This window comes from Pecten maximus, chromosome 11 (assembly GCF_902652985.1).
Source record: "Pecten maximus chromosome 11, xPecMax1.1, whole genome shotgun sequence".
Classification (NCBI taxonomy): domain Eukaryota; kingdom Metazoa; phylum Mollusca; class Bivalvia; order Pectinida; family Pectinidae; genus Pecten; species Pecten maximus.
The window spans coordinates 27,788,841-27,809,852 of record NC_047025.1 but is presented as its reverse complement, the minus strand read 5'-3'; the positions used below and the strand labels follow the sequence as shown (position 1 = coordinate 27,809,852).

General features: G+C 34.4%; 1 protein-coding gene across 1 annotated transcript in view; it reads right to left on the bottom strand.

Annotated features, from left to right (window-relative positions):
- LOC117337234 (short transient receptor potential channel 4-associated protein-like) overlaps positions 1 to 21,012 on the bottom strand; it is a 36,927-nt gene that overhangs the window by 13,315 nt on the left and 2,600 nt on the right. Inside the window, exons 2-15 of the mRNA XM_033898107.1 lie at positions 12,438 to 12,560; positions 11,539 to 11,652; positions 11,235 to 11,295; positions 10,752 to 10,828; positions 9,631 to 9,790; positions 8,938 to 9,048; positions 8,064 to 8,126; positions 7,817 to 7,879; positions 7,307 to 7,429; positions 6,728 to 6,861; positions 6,213 to 6,292; positions 4,356 to 4,413; positions 4,034 to 4,092; positions 2,513 to 2,568 (exon numbers count right to left, since the gene is read on the bottom strand). Coding sequence (XP_033753998.1) covers positions 2,513 to 2,568; positions 4,034 to 4,092; positions 4,356 to 4,413; positions 6,213 to 6,292; positions 6,728 to 6,861; positions 7,307 to 7,429; positions 7,817 to 7,879; positions 8,064 to 8,126; positions 8,938 to 9,048; positions 9,631 to 9,790; positions 10,752 to 10,828; positions 11,235 to 11,295; positions 11,539 to 11,652; positions 12,438 to 12,560 — 1,282 coding nt within the window. The remainder of the gene's footprint in view (positions 1 to 2,512; positions 2,569 to 4,033; positions 4,093 to 4,355; positions 4,414 to 6,212; positions 6,293 to 6,727; positions 6,862 to 7,306; positions 7,430 to 7,816; positions 7,880 to 8,063; positions 8,127 to 8,937; positions 9,049 to 9,630; positions 9,791 to 10,751; positions 10,829 to 11,234; positions 11,296 to 11,538; positions 11,653 to 12,437; positions 12,561 to 21,012) is intronic.

The following is a 21,012-nucleotide window of genomic DNA, read 5'->3' as shown; positions in this document are numbered from 1 at the left end:
AGGACATATTACACCTATTACAAATAGGACAGATTACACCTATTACAAATAGGACAGATTACACCTATTACAAATACGACAGATTACACCTATTACAAATACGACAGATTACACCTATTACAAATAGGACATATTACACCTATTACAAATACGACAGATTACACCTATTACAAATACGACAGATTACACCTATTACAAATAGGACATATTACACCTATTACAATAGGACATATTACACCTATTACAATAGGACATATTACACCTATTACAAATACGACATATTACACCTATTACAATAGGACATATTACACCTATTACAAATAGGACATATTACACCTATTACAAATAGGACATATTACACCTATTACAAATAGGACAGATTACACCTATTACAAATACGACATATTACACCTATTACAAATACGACATATTACACCTATTACAATAGGACATATTACACCTATTACAAATAGGACATATTACACCTATTACAAATACGACAGATTACACCTATTACAAATAGGACAGATTACACCTATTACAAATACGACAGATTACACCTATTACAATAGGACATATTACACCTATTACAAATAGGACAGATTACACCTATTACAAATAGGACAGATTACACCTATTACAAATAGGACATATTACACCTATTACAAATAGGACAGATTACACCTATTACAAATACGACATATTACACCTATTACAATAGGACATATTACACCTATTACAAATAGGCCATATTACACCTATTACAGATAGGACATATTACACCTATTACAAATACGACAGATTACACCTATTACAATAGGACAGATTACACCTATTACAAATAGGACATATTACACCTATTACAATAGGACATATTACACCTATTACAATAGGACATATTACACCTATTACAATAGGACAGATTACACCTATTACAAATAGGACAGATTACACCTATTACAATAGGACATATTACACCTATTACAATAGGACAGATTACACCTATTACAATAGGACAGATTACACCTATTACAAATAGGACAGATTACACCTATTACAAATACGACAGATTACACCTATTACAATAGGACATATTACACCTATTACAAATACGACAGATTACACCTATTACAAATAGGACAGATTACACCTATTACAAATACGACAGATTACACCTATTACAATAGGACATATTACACCTATTACAAATAGGACATATTACACCTATTACAAATAGGACATATTACACCTATTACAAATAGGACATATTACACCTATTACAAATAGGACATATTACAGGACAGATTACACCTATTACAATAGGACATATTACACCTATTACAATAGGACATATTACACCTATTACAATAGGACATATTACACCTATTACAATAGGACATATTACACCTATTACAAATAGGACATATTACAGGACAGATTACACCTATTACAAATAGGACAGATTACACCTATTACAAATACGACAGATTACACCTATTACAATAGGACATATTACACCTATTACAATAGGACATATTACACCTATTACAAATACGACATATTACACCTATTACAAATAGGACATATTACAGGACAGATTACACCTATTACAAATAGGACATATTACACCTATTACAATAGGACAGATTACACCTATTACAATAGGACAGATTACACCTATTACAATAGGACAGATTACACCTATTACAAATAGGACATATTACACCTATTACAAATAGGACATATTACAGGACAGGTTACACATATTACAAATAGGACATATTACACCTATTACAATAGGACAGATTCCACCTATTACAAATAGGACAGATTACACCTATTACAATAGGACATATTACACCTATTACAAATACGACAGATTACACCTATTACAAATAGGACATATTACACCTATTACAAATACGACAGATTACACCTATCACAAATAGGACATATTACACCTATTACAATAGGACATATTACACCTCTAACAGTAGGACATATTACACCTATTACAATAGGACATATTACACCTATTACAATAGGACAGATTACACCTATTACAAATAGGACAGATTACACCTATTACAAATAGGACAGATTACACCTATTACAATATGACATATTACACCTATTACAATAGGACATATTACACCTATTACAATAGGACAGATTACACCTATTACAATAGGACAGGTTACACCTATTACAATAGGACATATTACACCTATTACAATAGGACAGGTTACACCTATTACAATAGGACATATTACACCTATTACAAATACGACAGATTACACCTATTACAAATACGACTGATTGACAACTTCATACCTATGGTGTGTGAAAGATTTGTCAGTTCAATATTAACAAGTACTGCCAACAAATATGATGACTTGATCAGCTTTCAAATGTATGCATAATGTATCCATATTTGTACTTCTATAACCAACTTCTCACTAACAGAATGTAGGGATTATATTTAGTATCTGTGCCTGACATGACAACTTACAATTTATTCTTTTCACTTCATTGAGTTCATTCTTTGATAACAATAGATGTTTGTAACTGAAAAAGAAAAGTAACAATATAGTTTTTCTAACGATAATGAATACAAATATACAGTGCCTTGTCCCTTACTGGCTCCCGCAAGTTCAAAGGGACACAATTCAGCCCAAAAAGAGGATAACATGCAAAATTGTGAACTTTATCTTAAACATGTTACAGTGGACCCGCGATAATCCGGACGCCGATAGTCCGGAAAACTCACAGTCCGGACGGAAATGCACGGGAACGGATTTCCGTAACGTTATTTGTACTCACCAGTCCGGAAATTCGGATTCCGATTCCGGAAGCCCATTTTGGGAACGGAACGTACTTTTCATTAGTAAATTTCCCTCAATAATCCGGACGATTTTTTCACCACGAGGAGAAAAAAATGTCGGGGCAAGTCACCCGTGTCGACAGCTGTACAGACTATCGCTTGACACTGTTCGTAGTCATAGCGACCGCTGCCAGGTCATAGCCCCGGGTGTTTACCTGTGTTACAATGTGTAGCTATTGTTTTTATAACGGTACATTGCTTTTTCTCTACGACCTAAATGTTACATAATTTATGCACAAACATACAGTACGTGATACGATAATTAATCAATCTCAAATACATGTAATAAATTTATGATCGGTAATTAACATCATTAACACTTGTATTGGGTAAACACGGATATCGGCTTTGTAACACGTACGTTAACGTTACGTGAAACGACGACTCATTGAAAGATGCATGTTATTAATTACATACACATTTACGTATTAAGCAGTGATCACAAGAACTGGGTTGATTACACACAAATTAGTCAATAGTCGTCTGATACTTAACTAAGCGTCACATTGTTAAGTGAATACGGGTTGAATAATTATCGGACATCTTGGGTAGATCTCGCTGTGTCGCGTACTTTTAAATAGATAGCTTGGGGTTTCTGGTACGTAAAAATCATTAAAAAAAACATGGACTGACGGTAAGTTGTAAAATCCGGGTATTTTATTTAAGGTATTTAACTTTTGTAATTTCTACTTGTTTGTGAACCTCCGGGACGTGACACATGTGTGTTGTTTGTAGGTCACATATATGCCCGCTATAAATAAAACAACTTTCACTTTACATGTTCTTTAAAAAACTTAGTTTATTTTTTACTTTCTACAAAACAAAAAAAGAATCATATCAGAAACATAAGTATATTTATTGTTAAAAAGTCGTGACAATTAGACGTGTTTATGAAACGTCCCGGATTGTATATAATCAAGGGAGATAACTCTTCAACGACAATTTTTTTGACCTGGTACACGAAATTCGGCAGTCCGGAAAACTCGTAATCCGGACGGTTTGGACTGGGAACGAAGGTGTTCGGATTATCGAGGGTCCACTGTATTATAAAATACGTGATTTTTTTTTTAACTCTGACATTATAAAACCTTAAATCGTTGAATCCTCTCTGGATTCACTGGAAGGGAACAAAACATTCTTAGTACTTACTCTGAGTGATCACAAAAGCTGTGTACAAGCCTCAAAAACTGAATTTTCAGTGCCACCTCCTGCCAAAAGAAAATGATGTTTGATGAAATATAGACAGTAAGACTATTCATATCTCTCATGTTCTAGTTTAATAATTTATCATTGGCGGCCAAACCAAAACATTTTAGAAGTTTTCTGTGACATTCCCAAAATAATTTGCACAACCAAATAATTTTAAAATCAAATATGAAAACTGTTTGAAAATTTCTTATATACTCTTATTATTAACAACTTAATGAAATGAAAAAGTCTGTAGTTCAATTCTCAAACAGGTTATACGTACCGGACTGCATTCACAGGCAGCGTTGTGACCTCGTAATCTGTGCCTTGTACTGTGCCTTCTGCTAGAACAAAGGGAAACATTTTGAGAAAAGGCAAATTTCTGTAGAGGTATCTTCTGTTGTTATTTACCCATCAAGTTACCCTACACAAATAATCTGGTCCTAAAACAGTCTGTCCGGAAAAGATATAAATCCATCGAAATTCCTACAAATGTAGATTATTTGAATAGTTTTGAAATCTTAAGACAATAGAAGACCAATTACTAGGCAATAAGTGAGTAAATTTTAATAACAATGACTGCATCAACGTTCAAACTATTCAAACAAAAGGCCCAGAGGGCCTGTATCGCTCACCTGGATTTCATGAGATATGAAACAAGAATGATGATTAAGTATATTTGTCACTGGTATTGCTTTGTCAACATATCATAGGCATTTCATATGGGTACGTGAGGTTTTTATGCCAAAAAATGCATTAATCCATGAAATGAAATGGACTTTTGGCGCAACCCCATAGGGATGCTACCACACAAATGTGAGTGATATCAATTGCTAAGTTTCAGAAAAGAAGTTGTTTAAGCCAATTGACCCCTTTTGACTCCACCCTCTGCACCCTTGTGGTCAGTTCCTTCCTTTATAAATTTTGAATCCCTACCCAAAAGGATGCTACCAGTCAAATATGAACTGTTTCAGAGAAGAATTAAGTTGTTCATATCAATTTACCGTAGCCAAATTGACCCCTTTTGGCCCCACCCCTCAGCCCCCTGGGGGGTCAACCCAAAAATTTGTACAATTTTGAATCCCCACCCCATGCATGACCATGCTACCATACAAATGTAAGTGATATCCATTGCTTAGTTTCAGAGAAGAATTTGTTAATATCAATTTAACCAAATTACGCCCCTTTTGGCCCCACCCCTCAGCTCCCAGGGGATTGACCCCGTCATTTGTACAATTTTGAATCCCTACCCCAGGGGGATGCTACCAGACAAATATGAGCGATATCCATTGCTTAGTTTCAGAGAAGAAGCTGTTTATATCAATTTAGCCAAATTGATCCCTTTTGGCCCAGCCCCCTCAGCCCCCAGGGAGGTTGACCCCATCATTTGTATAATTTTGAATCCCAACCCCAAAGGGATGCTCACAGTCAAATAGGAGCAATATCTATTGCTGGGTTTTGGAGAAGAAGTTGTTTATATCAATATAGCCCAATTGACAACATTTGGCCCCGCCCCTCAGGCCCCTGGGGGGGTCAGCCCCATCATTTGTACAATTTTGAATCCCAACCACATAGTGATGCTGCCAGGTAAATATGAGCGATATCCATTGCTTGATTTCAGAGAAGAAGTCGCTTATATCAATATAGCCCAATTGACCCCTTTTGGCCCCGCCCCTCAGACCCCTGGGGAGTCAGCCCCACCATTTATACATTTTTGAATCCCCACACCATAGTGATGCTACCAGGCCAATAGGAGCAATATCCTTTGCTTGGTTTCAGAGAAGAAGTCGTTTATATCAATAGAGCTAAATTGACCCCTTTTGGCCCCGCCCCTCAGACCCCTGGGGGTCAGCCCCACCATATGTAGAATTTTGAGTCCTCACCCCATAGGGATGCTTCTGACCAAATTTGGTCAAATTCTGATCTGTGGTTATGGAGAAGAAGTCAATTGTTGACGGACGGACGGACGGATGAAGGACGACAGACGCTACAGTATGGCCTTCGGACCAGGTGAGCTAAAAATCATACATTTATCCTTTAACAAATATATTAAAGACCTAGAACTTGTGTGACCTTCCATTATGGATCCTAGCCATGGTCAACAATACTGTAACATTCCAGAGGAAGCCACACTACTTACACTTGACATTTCCAGATAAACTGGTCGAACAGTTCACTTAGACCAGGTGCTAACTTCAGTTCTGCCAGCTTTCTTTGTACCTGTAATAGATTGTACCTTATTTATTATCCTGTAGAAATCTAAGGTAAATATTTGTGGCTATCATATGGTTGATTTTGTAACCCGATGCTAACTCAATGGTACAGGTATCCAGCTCTCTAGTGTAAACTAGAGATAACACTGAGCCTACCATAACATCATCAAAGAGATAATTTTCCAGTGATCTCAATGTCAGCCATATCATTAAAATAAGAATCAATCATAAAAATAAGTATGATTAATTGAATGTGGGCAAATAACATGTTGGAAAATTTCACCAAAGTACCAATTTGACATGTAGAATACCTAACAGATACATGTACATTGTGAAACTGATGTTAGTTTAAATGTTGTATTTACATCTAATTAATCTACACGATTTACACGAACAATCTAATCTGAAAAGAATTTTTGCTTCAAATCAAAAAGAAGTGTACCTTTTTACGGTGTTTTCCCAGCAGAAAGAGACCTAGGACATACACAACCTCTACTCGTTGTACCAATTCTTCTGTAATCTTCAAGCCCTGTTGTACGTTCATTGGACCACCCGCAGATGTCGGCTCCGAGATACCTACAAACAGAAATTGATCATACTTATGGTCCCAGAGTTAACTTTTGATGGAACAAAGAGTGAGAAGCAATATCTGAAATGTAGCAGAGCTGATGATTTCTACCAGATAAAGTATCTGAAATGCTGCAGAGCTGATGGTTTCTACCAAATTAAGTTTCTGTAATGCTGCAGACTTGATGATTTCTACCAAATAAAGTTTCTGTAATGCTGCAGAGTTGATGATTTCTACCAAATAAAGTTTCTGTAATGCTGCAGAGCTGATGATTTCTACCAAATAAAGTTTCTGTAAAACATTAATTTTTTTAACATGAAATAATGTGTTGAGTTCTATTAATTTTCAACACAAACATTACACAATTATATAAACTGATAACCCTTTAATTTGAACACTAAAAGAGACTACGCTATATGATTACAAACTATGGAGAACTGTTTTGTGCTGTACCTCCTATAAAGTCCTCCAGATCATCCATGGCTGGTGTGTCATACATCTCCTCAGCCATCTGGTTTTCGATCCATTCCATCCAACAATCAAGTTCACTAACCATTCCTCGATATCGTGGAGTGTCTACAAAACAAGTCTCCTAGTGGTTAACATCTTTTTGACAACTTGGGTCACGTAGCTAGGATACAGATGTATGATAAGCTTCTGAAGAACCAGATCTAGGTGCTATCATAGTGAAATGATATTATAAATACAGTGGCATTTAGTGAGTGGCCTTATGTCAGAGTTTGCATTGAAGCTGTTGCCATAGCATTGTGAAGCATAGAAGATGAAAAGGATGCCAGCTATTTTCAGTCATTCCACCCAAACTAAACAAAAGAACCCTATTTATATAATATACAGCATGGCTGTGTGGATAACAGATAATTCAGGGTTTTTTTTAATTATAAATACCAACATAGAGTTTATATGTACAAAATTAAAACATTCACACTTCCTCAAGTTACTTACAGTCCTTGGCTACAGCCAAATTCACTAGTCTGGGTAAAAGATCTGGTATTGCAAGTAAGAGCTCTGTGGATAAAAACAACAGATTAAAGAAACAAGTAAATAACATCACCATAATCAAAGAGTGTGTCATTAACATATGTACACTAAAAATCAAGATCAAGAAATTAAAGTCAGATTTTGAAAATCCATGTAACTTCTGATCAATAATGTTACATTTTCCAATTGACCAGGTGAAGATATAATTTACCTTGGTTTATGTCTCGGATATTTACAAAGCCTCTGCTTCTTTTCTGTTTATTTTGTTGAAACACTGAAAAACAGATCAGAACTTAAGATTAGCATATAAAGTATGAAGGGAGATTTTCTATAACAATATAGGCAGTGTAAAATGTTGTATGTATTCTAATCAACACAACTTTTCAATAAACACATCTATCATCCCCTATTTTTTCTTGTGCTCATTTAAATACCTTGATCTCTCATAGAAATACTTCGGTAAAAAGAGGCATCTGATATGTATGCAACTGATTGCGTTATTTAGAAATTTGATACTGTAAACATATTTAATTTGATACACTTTTAGCGCAAAACCAAAGTAAAACAGATTAGTGAAATAATGAATTAGCGCACCAACAATGGTTGCCATAGAAACTATTGTAGATATACCTCAATTAGCACAATCATAATTAAGCGGAATACTTTCAGTACGAAAAATGCTAATATATGATTACTACTAAAATATGCACGTTTACATTATCCTAAGCCAAGGTTGTGTTCTGGCAGTAGGCGGTTTTTTTTACCGATGGCGTAATACTGTTTGTATTGTATATAGACTGGGATCACTGTATTTCACCCATTATGAAAATGGCAATTCATTAAGGTAGCAAAAGCTTCATTATCAGTATTCTCTACATTTACACATATCTTGCATATCGCCAGGGCAAATTATAAACAGGTCAAAATCATACTTTTTTTGTCAGAGGATTACTAGAGATACAGAAACATATATTGCTGGAATACAGAAACATATATTGCTGGAATACACAAACATATATTGCTGCAGTCATTTTCTATAAACGATCAATATAACAGTTTTTATTGCAGAAGATAACATAACGTACAAGAGGATTTGTTTTCATAGATGTCAAGGTCGGAAATGGCTACAGCCAGGATCCTACAGAAGTTGGCTAACTGGTGATCCTCCAGAGTACTAATCAGGCCCCGTAGGTTATCTGTTAACATAAGAATGTAACATTTATCTGCAACAAAGTAAAAAGAATGTACCCGATTTTCATCAATCCACTAAATATCACTTAATTTGCCAAAAGTTAGGAATTTTTTTATTGGAGAAAGGCTGAAATTAGCTAGTTAACAGAGAATTTTCATCTAGACAGTATTTCTGTGGGAATGAATGTCTGGATTTTTTAAAAACTAATGTAATGCCAAAAGAAGTCCTTACAACTTATTAAGAAAATTATCAACAGAACCAGCACACATTTATAATCTACACTACCTATCCAGGATAAATTCACATCATTGTTCATATCGGCTGTCTTCAGTTTGGTCAAAGGACAATATTTTAAATACAGTTAACAAAAATGAAAATTGGCAATGTAGGCAAACTTAGGATTTTGAATCCTTTCTATCAGAAAAATCTGTAAATTTTCAACAATGAGTTTACTTACTGTCATTTTTGTTGATCTGTGTAAAACAGTGATAATTAGTTGTCCATATTTAATCCTTTCCCACACGAACCATAGCTTTTATCAATATAAACCTCCCCCAATAAGTCCCCATCTGTTGTCTTTACTCACGAATTCTGTGAAGGTCGAGGACCTCCCGACGTGATTGAAGCATATCCTCCACCAGTTGACACGAGTTGATGAAGGTTTTTTGATGAGCCAGCAGAGTGAACACATAATTGAGTACATCATCGTTTGCCATCAGCTGGGCAGTAACCTTGTCGCCGATACACTAAAGAGACACATGAAAATGTTTACACAAGATCACTCTTTTTTTTCCTTCAAATGGGATTAAAAATTTCCCCCAAAAATTATCTGAAATTTTTGCTACCTTAATAACATATCTTTGATATCTTAATATTATCTTTTAAGACAGACAACCATTTGAGATATTTACATCCCTGTCTAGAAATAAGCATTGTAGTTTCTACAATCATTTCTAGATATATAAGGTACAGTCATTGGCTTTTGTTTCTAATCCACATGCCTTCCTCAATTTTAGAGATTTACTGCTCCACACATCAGGATCACAAGTTGGTAGTATGTCATTTTCAATGTCAGCTTACTGTTGTTGTCACCTCAATATTATTTTCTGTAAACAGCCTCGATAAGGGCTATTACAGTAAAATACATATCCAAAGAGAGGAATTCTATGCATGGTGGGTGCTGGAGAAAATGAAGTCTTTGGTGACCAACTGTTGTAACCTGGACTATAACAACCTTTGTAACCTATAGTTGTTGGAACCTCGAGTATCATGACCTTGATAACCAACCATTGTGATCTACCACTGTTACCTTGACTCACATGACCTTGGTGATCTACCATTGTAACCTTGACTCACATGATCTTGGTGATCCACCACTGTAACCTTGACTCACATGACCTTGGTAATCCACCACTGTTACCTTGACTCACACGACCTTGGTGATCTACCACTGTAACCATGACTCAAATGACCTTTGTGATCTACCACTGTAACCATGACTCAAATGACCTTGGTGATCTACCATGGTAACCTTGACTCACATGACCTTGGTGATCTACCATGGTAACCTTGACTCACAAGACCTTGGTGATCCAACACTGTAACCTTGACTCACACGACTTTGGTGATCTACAACTGTAGCCATGACTCAAATGACCTTTGTGATCTACCATGGTAACCTTGACTCACATGACCTTGGTGACTTACCGTTGTTGTAACCTTGGTAAGGATTTCTAGTACTAGACTTTTCACCCTCAGCAACAGCTCAGATTCTGGGAAACCAACTGTAAATACAGATGACAATTATACCATATTACAACATCATCAAATACTGATTCAGATCAAATTTCTGCAGATTGACTGATATTACGACCACTTGACCCAGATGACTATTTATCCTGAAAATTTACAATTTTGTTTTATCTTTTTCTTCAGAAATAACAATATTTTTCTTGGGTACATACAGGGCTTTTTTGGGTCTACTGATGGGCCCCATTCCGAATTGAAATTATTTCATTTTTAAGCCAAATGCCAGAAATTTGCAGCTTACTGCAGAAAAAACCTCTCCCAATTCACAAAGTTTCTTCTCAAAATGAGACGAAAAGGTCCATTCCTAAACCAGTGAGAAAAACCCCGGACATTTTTATTTTGACAAATCTTCTAAAAAATGCCCAGCAATAGCACCTTTACCTTTGACTTTCCTCCCAACCTTGGGAAAAACAGTGTTGAACATAAGGATGCGGAGAAGTACCTGGAGAAGACAACAAAGGATATTTTAAAGAAAGTGAAATGTGTTACAATAACAAACTGGGAAACATACCAAAACAAAATACAATTGAGCCACTTTATCTCCAAATCACAAAAAAACTGGAGATATCCAGTGTATTCCTGCAGAATATATATTTGAATTTTATTTGGTGTTGACTCTAAAATGTTTTATGACATTCCAAAATTTCTTTTTTCAATTCTAACAGACAATTGTATTTGTAGTCACCTCCACTCCACCATGTTCATAAAATTGTGTGGCATATTTGTTTTGTTCTTCATCCAGGGATGCCTCATCCTGACTCCTCCGGGGCTCAAAGTTCATCAAGTTGCCCAGTAGGGTCTGAAATATGCAATACAAAATTTGGGTTGATAGATTACTTCATGGTAAATGTAATAATGATACTCTATCAAAATTTCACAACTCAGTGATTTTTAGCTTACGTTGATTGGGACGGAACACTTTTTCGATATACTGTCGTTAATATGAATAAATAGCTTATTAAATGGAAATAGATGATGGAATTATAAGTGTTAAACAAGGTAAATTCTTAAAATAGTCTAGATAAAATGTAACATTATAAAGGGATATGGCATGTTAGTGATAATTATGTCTTAAGTCATTTCACCGACCCTGGAAAACTGAAGGACAACCGTATTAATTTCTGTTCACTTGCAATTGACAACCCGAAAACTTTCACCTGATGTATTAAATACCCCAACCCTGCCCAAAAATAGAGGAAGCAGTATAGTCACCATTTAATAAAACCCTAAAAAAAACACAGAAACCTCCGTACATATCTATTCAGCATTCTGGTGGAACTAGACAACGGAACATGAAACCTCAATTGTGAATATACTCTAACACATGTTCATAATCAGCACTAAGACCTCTTTTCACTATGATTGTCAAGTTTTTTTGACAGAATGAAATTTGTCTAAAAATTCTATGCTATTTTGGAAAGTAAAACTGCTGTCTTTATGGAAGAAATAACTTGATCAAATATTAATCCACCCAAGAGAATGGAAGTCTCATGTTAAAAGTTCAGGTAAATATTTCCTATTCCATAACCACATACAGCTTCAATAGATGAATAAACCATTCATTTACAATTAATATGACCTCACCTTGAGATTTTCCCAACACAAGTCATCTTCAGCATCTAAGCGGACACTGAAATGATCAAGCTCTGCAATCAGCTCAGGAATTCCACTTCCATCACTCAAGTCTTCTACAATATGTTCAGGTAGCTGCAATGAAAATCATCAATAAATAAATTTGTTTCAAACTATTTTTTAACTTTTAACAGTTCATTAAACTTAACCAACAAATTTCAGATTTTCTTTTAGTTTAACTTTTAACAGTCTATTAAACTAAACAAAGGAAACTATTACCGTATTTTACCGCAAATAAGCCCTCCCACCACTTTGGCAAATAATCTAGAAACAGGGGGGATGTCCGCAATTAAGCCCCCCCCCCCCCCCTTAAAAACGAGCTTTAAAAAAAAAGAATCAAAGTACTGGAAGTACTGTAAACGAACATTATTGTTTAATGCAAAATCAGTAATCTTCTAAGTTTTAAGTTGATAAATTTACTGATATCGGTTTAGGAATTAATTGCAAATAATTTGAAATGTTTGCAGCTGTTCTGATTTGATTGTACATGCACGTGCATGTTTCTGTAAGGTCCTAATTGAAATTGGAAGTTTGTTGATCTATCTTGGATCGATGAAAATAAAATATGTCTTCTTTCTTTCGGGAAGGCATCATCAGTTATAATACAGCCAGGACTCTGTGACCTTATTGATGCCAACTTCTAATATGCACTAAATTTAGGCTAGTTCCATCGTTAGTTTGGCATACATAGTTGTATTTCAACTTAATATGATGAAACACACATAAAGAATTACTGAAAACCAAAACCAGAGCTGCTAATCAAGGCCCGAATTAAGAATGTATCTAAGAATGAAACTGTACTCAAGCATTTATGGTACTTCAAAACAAAAAAAACTGACTCCTTTTGTTCAGGAATCATTTGATGTTAATAAATCTGTATATGAGAAGATAAACTTCTGGTATAATTACAGTATTGTAAACAATGTGATAAAGAATAACAACCAGATAAAGACTATCTTCATCGAATAATTCAGCAAACAGGAAAAGAAAACTTCCAGATTCATTTTCGACTTCAAACCTGATCACAAAGATTACAGTCCATTCGATGGGACGACACATTCCCTATTTATTGTCCTTTTCCAATGTTGATCATCCAATCATACTGAACCACACAATTCAGCAATGTAATTGCACAAATCACACCTTTAGGTGGAGAGAACATTTTTGGGGGTGTTATAATATTCCATAACTGTATGCAAATTGTGAAGCATTCCATATCTATAACTATATATATACAGTACGTGTATATATTTACACAGATCAAAATTGGAATGACACAGGAGATTTGCAAGTTTAATCATCAGTCATGGGAGGTTTATGTAAAATGTTATATTTATCGGGGTAATTAGTAATTTTGAGAATATATTTATGAAGCTCTATTCTGTACATTCTACCAGTGCTTAGAGAATGGACACAATTATATGCTCTCCAATGTCAAAATTAATCATATGTAAAATATTAGGGGTTTATACGCCATTCTAGGCCTGATTGCCGTCATAGTAAAATTACCAAAATTGACTTGAAATCAATATTTTTAAGAGAATGATCTATGACTTGAATATTTCATAAAGATAATGTAATACATCGTTTATTCACTTCATTCAGATCTTCAGACACCACATAATTTGTGAAGTCATATATAGAAATATATGTACCATTTTGTTATTGATTTATAGTTCACACAAGTAAGCACTAGATGTAGGCAGTAAGTATATGTACCGCTATCTACTGGCATGCCTTTGAGTACAGTAAACTACACTCGCTTTGTGGATATTGACAGGATAACATATACTTACATACTAATTCAATTTTAGAATTGTAACTGAAATCTTGTAACAGCATGGCACAAATAGTCACCTGAACATTTGTTGTATTTTCAGTTTATCAATTCATTGATTACTCCGTGTTTGAAGTATGGTGTAGTGAGAATTTCAAGTCTTGATCATGACTTGATGAAAATTTTAAATTAACAAATTATTAAAATGAATTTGTTTGAAAAATAACACAAGTTCCACAGCAATATTATATAGAGAATCAATCACAATATATCAAAAGTTATAAAACTACAAATAACAATTAACGGCTGAATATCAAATTAAGTGAATATCACAAGTATTTTTGCATTTGTTTTTAGATAATCCGGATTTCCGTTTTCCGGCTTAAAAAAAAAAGAGAAGTATTTTAATTGCCGTTATAGTTGAATTACCAAAATGGACCTGAAATCAGTATTTTTAAAAAAAGAATGATCTATGACTTGAATATTTCAAAAAAATAATTTTATACATCGTTTATTCACTTCATTCAGATCTTCAGACACCGCATAATTTGTGAAGTCATAAATGTATATAGAAATATATGAACCATTTTTGTTATTGATTTATAGTTCACACAAGTAAGCAATAGATGTAAGCAGTACGTATATGTACCGCTATCTACCGGCATGACGGAGTACAGTAGACTACACTCGCTTTGTGGATATTGACAGTATAACATATATTTACATACTACATTGTAATTCAATTTTAGAATTATAACTGAAATCTTGTAACAGCATGGCACAAATAGTCATCTGAACATATGTTGTATATTGAAAAATTATTTAGGTAAATATATATTAACTCATTTGCTTGACTTTTAGAATTGTAACTGAAATCTTGTAACAGCATGGCACAAATAGTCATCTGAACATGTGTTGTATATTGAAAAATTATTTAGGTAAATATTAACTCATTTGCTTGACTTCAATTTTCAATTTATCAATTCATTGATTACTCCGTGTTTGAAGTATGGTGTAGCGAGAATTTCAAGTCTTGATCATGACTTGATGAACATTCTAAATTAACAAATTATCAAAATGAATTTGTTTGAAAAATAACACAAGTTCCACAGCAATATTATATAGAGAATCGATCACACTATTTCAGAAGTTATAAAACTACAAATAACAATTAATGGCTGAATATCAAATTAAAGTGAATATCACAAGTCTTTTTGCATTTGGTTTTTAGATAATCCGGATTTCCGTTTTCCGTCTTTGAAAAAAAAAAAATACGTAGGCGTATTGCATAGTCAACGTAGCCATATGTACATATGTAACAGCTGATTTCAATCAGACTGACTTAACATGAACTTAACACCGTCTCAGTAGTTCGTCACAATCGAAAATTTGATCGTGAATTCGGTATTTTGCAAATTCTTTCAAAATACTTCCAGGTAAAGGAAAAAAATTCATATGGTCTCTATACACACACCAAAGATTAATAGATCCTATATTGGGTCCAATCTCTCGTAAAAATATCGATTTGGGTCCACTATCGGCCATTTCGGTAATTCAACTCTAACGACAATCGGGCCGCGATTCGCAAATGAAAAATTAATTTAAAATTCGTAAACCTCTAATATTTTACATATGATACAATTAGGCATTGAAAAACATATATGTGGGTCAATTCTCTGAAAATAATGCCAATTTATATTATCATTAAGCCCCATTTTTCTTCGTTTCGGTATTTCCAAGTCTGCTTCACCTGTGGTCCGTTTCATTAAATATTCTCAACTTTGCCGAAATAAAAACAAGCTATATAATTATTCATTTTAAACATGACAACTGCCGACCACACGTATCTAAAAATGTTATTGTTGATATCATCTGAACATTGCCGTAGTTATCTGTCACTTCGATTGTAAACCCATTGCCAAAGTCATGGAAGAATCGACCAATCAAATTGGTTTAACGTTTGATTTCCATAATCTTGCAGTTACCTCCCTTACAACAGTAAATACGTTCCAAGTATCGCCTACAACAACCAATCCCGTGCACATGGCAACAAGATATTATCATTTGCATTTGATTTATTGGTCGTTTTCGTCAAAGGAAAATGGAATATGGAAATCGATGACAATGTTAACGCTATGACCAGTCACCCTGACCACAAATGCCACCTAGTATCTACCTTTCTCGCAAACATGTACAGTAACCTATAGTATGATACAATGTATCGTCTCGTATGCCGTTATTGATATATTTTTTCTCTAAATTATAGAAATACTCATCTAGTTGATAATGATGTAACATTCTAGAATATATATATTACACATTTAAGTAAATCGCGGACATATTTGCAGACCTATGCTATAATGTCAGCCGTTTTGGAATGAACACGGAAGAGCAAAACTTTCTAAACATCCGGAGACGAATGTGCCTGCGCAATATTTGTTTACATAAATATATTGACCTGGAGTTATTCGCAAAGTTCAGGTTCATTTTGTCTTCACATTTCGCTAGAGTTATGTATTTCTCAAATCGTATGCATCTTGAAAACATCTACTGAATACATTTCAACATTTTCGGTAATACTACTACATAAACGAAGATGTTTTTGCCAGTAAATTATTTGAAGCGTAAGGCAATGGGGGCAGCCATATTTCATTGAAACAGACAGTAGATGGCGTATTGGTGAATGTGGCTACCAAATATGGTCATATTTCTCAGTCCAGTTCTTGATGGCAATAACCGAACATTAATGTTCGTTTAAAAAGGAAAGTTTTTGTTGTGTTGAGTGTTATTCTTCCAAGATTTTAACAGTGTTTTAACTGTTGAGTTGTGTTTGTCTTGGGTTACCTTTTAACTTTGTCAATACTGGTAAAAACAACAACACACTGGTTAGTTTCACATAGGCCCATGACATGTAGTGCTTGCTGTCTGGTGAAAGGCATTTACCGTATATGCGCCCCTACCATTTTTCCAAGGAAATCAAACTTTGGCTGAGTGTCAAAAGTAACAATTCATGTGAAATGTTTTGCTACTTTATATGTGTTCAATTTTCTTCAGCAAATTAAGTCACTGGAACACAAGTTTCGCCACATTTTGTCTATTCCTACAGATGTCAGTGCAAAGTGCACCCGAAACTAAACACACATACAAATAATAACTTACCATCTATATTTGAAGATAAAGTAATAGACTTTATTCTTGTTGTGTTAAATAACTTTTGTTCAGAACAGAAAGCTAGTAAAAAAAACATTGTAAATCAATTATTTGGTCAAAGAAAACGATGTCTGATATGATCTGGAAAATCACCTGTGTCTATAAATAGAACACAAAAGAGTTCCATTTGAACATAATTATAAATGGTGGAACACAAGTTCTCTGGTCTAAAGATCAGCTTGCATGGAATATTCAAGTGATGTTTAAGCTTAACATATGATAATGAATAGATATCTTCATCTGGAATATTTTTATGACTGAATATTTTACCGTTTCCACAGCCTTGGGTATTCTGCTATATGGTATAGTCTGTTTCATAAAACTTCAGAATAACGAATCTCAATAAGGGCGCCCCCACTGTCAATTACCCGTGCCCTGCGCCCTTATTAGGTCATATACGGTATGTGGGGCATTTGTCAGTTTATGACCTGCTCACAGACCGTAACGAAATTCTGACACTTCACTGACTGCAAGGGTGAAAATACCCAGCTAGATAAACAATTAATTAAAAACAATTAAGCTGAGGTGATCTGGTTACAGTTTCGTAGCAGATTGATCATGGTTGATTAGACACTTGTATATGGCTTCCTATATACTGCCTTTGAAGTTTGATGTCAAGCGCACAAGCCATCTCTACTTGAAGTTTGATGTCAAGCGCACAAGCCATCTCTACTTGACTGTAAACATCCAACAGAGAAAGTGAAAACAAACACTTGACAATCTTATCAACTGAGTATCTAACGTGACTCTGGTTTTCAACTGTGATTATCGATTTGATTGGACAATACTGGACATGGCCAAATCTGTCTTATTAAGTTAGTGCTTTAGTTATTACTGGTACTGACAGTAAAGTGAGTGTTACAATCGTTGTGATAAAGCCTATGAACTTTTCAGTAGAACATGTGTCGGGACATTTATAATTGTGCGTACTCATTGTTTTCCAAATTATAATGCAATATGTTGTTATCAGTGTTAATAAATTAAAAATTGAATTTCCTTTGTGCATTACCGATTATTTGTTTGCAACACAACAAATAATGAACGAATTTAAGTGTCATAAACTCATTATAATGGTCACTGCTATTATCCCAAATGGCGGACATCACGACGAACATTTTTTAGGGGGGTTGCCCACAAATAAACCCCTCCCCACTTTTGGTCACTTTTTTTCTCTAGGAGAGGGGGCTTATTTGCGGTAAAATAATCACCTAAATACAGATTTATTTGCTTGTAAAGCTTCTTAATGACAAATGTCATGTGACTAGACCAAATACTTTGTTATATCCAAAATTTATTGTAGGGTTTTTAAAAGATAAAGGATTGAATTGAAATTAGGATTTTTATTTAGTTCGTAATAAGCAGAAACTCTAATCAAGCCAGTGTTCAAAATGTTTTACTGTATTATAAAATATTAATTTAATATTATTTAATCAATCATTCTGTCTCCTCATTTAACTCATTTGGAATGCAATTATTGTGCTTTATTTAGCACAATCTGATTCTTGTACTAAAATATTCCTATACAGTAATCATATCTTAAATGTAACACTTTAAGAATAAGCTAGTGAATTTCACAACTCAAAATAATTTGCATATTATGTAGAAAAATATGTTGGGTCTAATTACATAGTTGTGCTCATATCATGATCATGCGCTTGAATGTGTTAACTGTTCTATTTTGTCATATACTATATCAATTTATACCATGTTGGTATAAGCAGACCTTAAGTTATCACTTTAACACCAAATTGGACCATATAATTAGAGATACCGAGCATGAATTCTTGTCCAGATAAGGGCTGTAGCACGTCATTTTCATCAATTATCATGAATAAAAATAATACTAATCGTAATGGGGAACCGTTACAGAAGTCCCCCAAACACCCTCACTGTCATACCATTGTGTTCGCCATCCCTCAAAACCTCTATATACCAATTTTTGTTGAAATCAAACAATATCTAAATTTGAAAGTGAGGTTATCAGAGTGACCAGTGTCCCATTATGTAAATTCGGACAATATCTAAATTTCAACCAATCAGAGGCCTCCATTTCCTTACCGCGACAACTAAACTTTCCCAAAATGTTACCCTATATTGTTTGGCATATCTCATTAACCTCAGTTTATCCATTTTCATCTTAATCTGACAATATCTAGATTTCGACCAATCAGAGGGCTCCTTTTCATTACCATAGCAACCAATATTTTCAGAAATGTTTCCATTCTGTTCTGCATACCTCATAATCCCTATATGTACCAATTTTCACCTAAATCAGATGATATCTAAATTTCGCCCAAACAGAAGCCTCCATTTCGTTACTTTGACAACCAAACATTCCGAAAACGTTACCATGTTTTGCGGCGTCCCTAAAAACCCCTATGTACCATTTTTTATCGAAATTGGAGACCAAAATCCAAAAAAACGGAACTCAATACTGAAGTTCATATTGCCCATCATTTTTTTTTAAAAACTTGAATATACATCATGCCAGGGGTCAACATTAACTTTTTTCTGCACTTGTCCCTTCGGCCAAGTAACATTTATATTCACTTGTCCGAATGGAATTATCACTTGTCCCACTTGAAAAATTTCAATTAAGTGATGTTTTTTCAATGTCTGTGTGTCATGCAGTAAAACAATAACATTGCAATGACAACTATATTACTGATATTTATTGGTGTTTTGTCCAAGTTACATAATGAAGAAGAAAAAAATGCTACTGACTGCCTATTTTCGATTTACAGAAACTAAAGTAGTAGAATAGAAATAAAACTGACTAAAACATAAACATAATTGTAGAAATGCAATAGTGCGTAAATATCTGAAATACTATAGCTATATTTATGCTAAATCTTAAAGCTTGCAATAAATAGCGGGCCTGATAGTATATGTCGCCACTTTAGTCCTTCAAATTCACTTACAATTTCCTTGTACGCTTGCATTCATATTCCCTTTTTTTCCAATATGCATATTCAATTTAAAGACACCAATGGGGCTGATGGAATATTTTCGACAAATATGGAAAGTTTAGTGATCACCTGCATAGTGGTCCAAATTTTCATTTCTTTTTTATCATATGTATAAGCTGAAGTCCTGTGAATGTTGATTTTAGAATATAAATAAACAACACGAAGACGATATTTGTTACTTGTCCCGTCGGACAAGTGTTTGATACATTCACTTGTCCGACAGCAATTTAGTCTGGTAATTAGGGACAAGCCTTATTGTTGACCCCTGCATGCACTTCAACTGGACATTAAGGAACTACTGGACCTGATGATATACATGTATTTTCTATTTTGGGTTGTTACTGGCACTCGAATAGGGGTCAGGTTTTATGAGAACCCATGGCCAGGTTCAAAAATGTGTATATGGGTACCCATCAAAATAACAAATGCTCTGTAATCCTTCAGTGTCAACAGGGGAAAAAAATAAACATCCAAGTAATTTATTCTGTTGCACCGTATATCAGTAAATGTGAAAACAGTTCTGTTGACAGAACATATACTCTTGGTATCAGGAAATAATAGCATAAGCAGC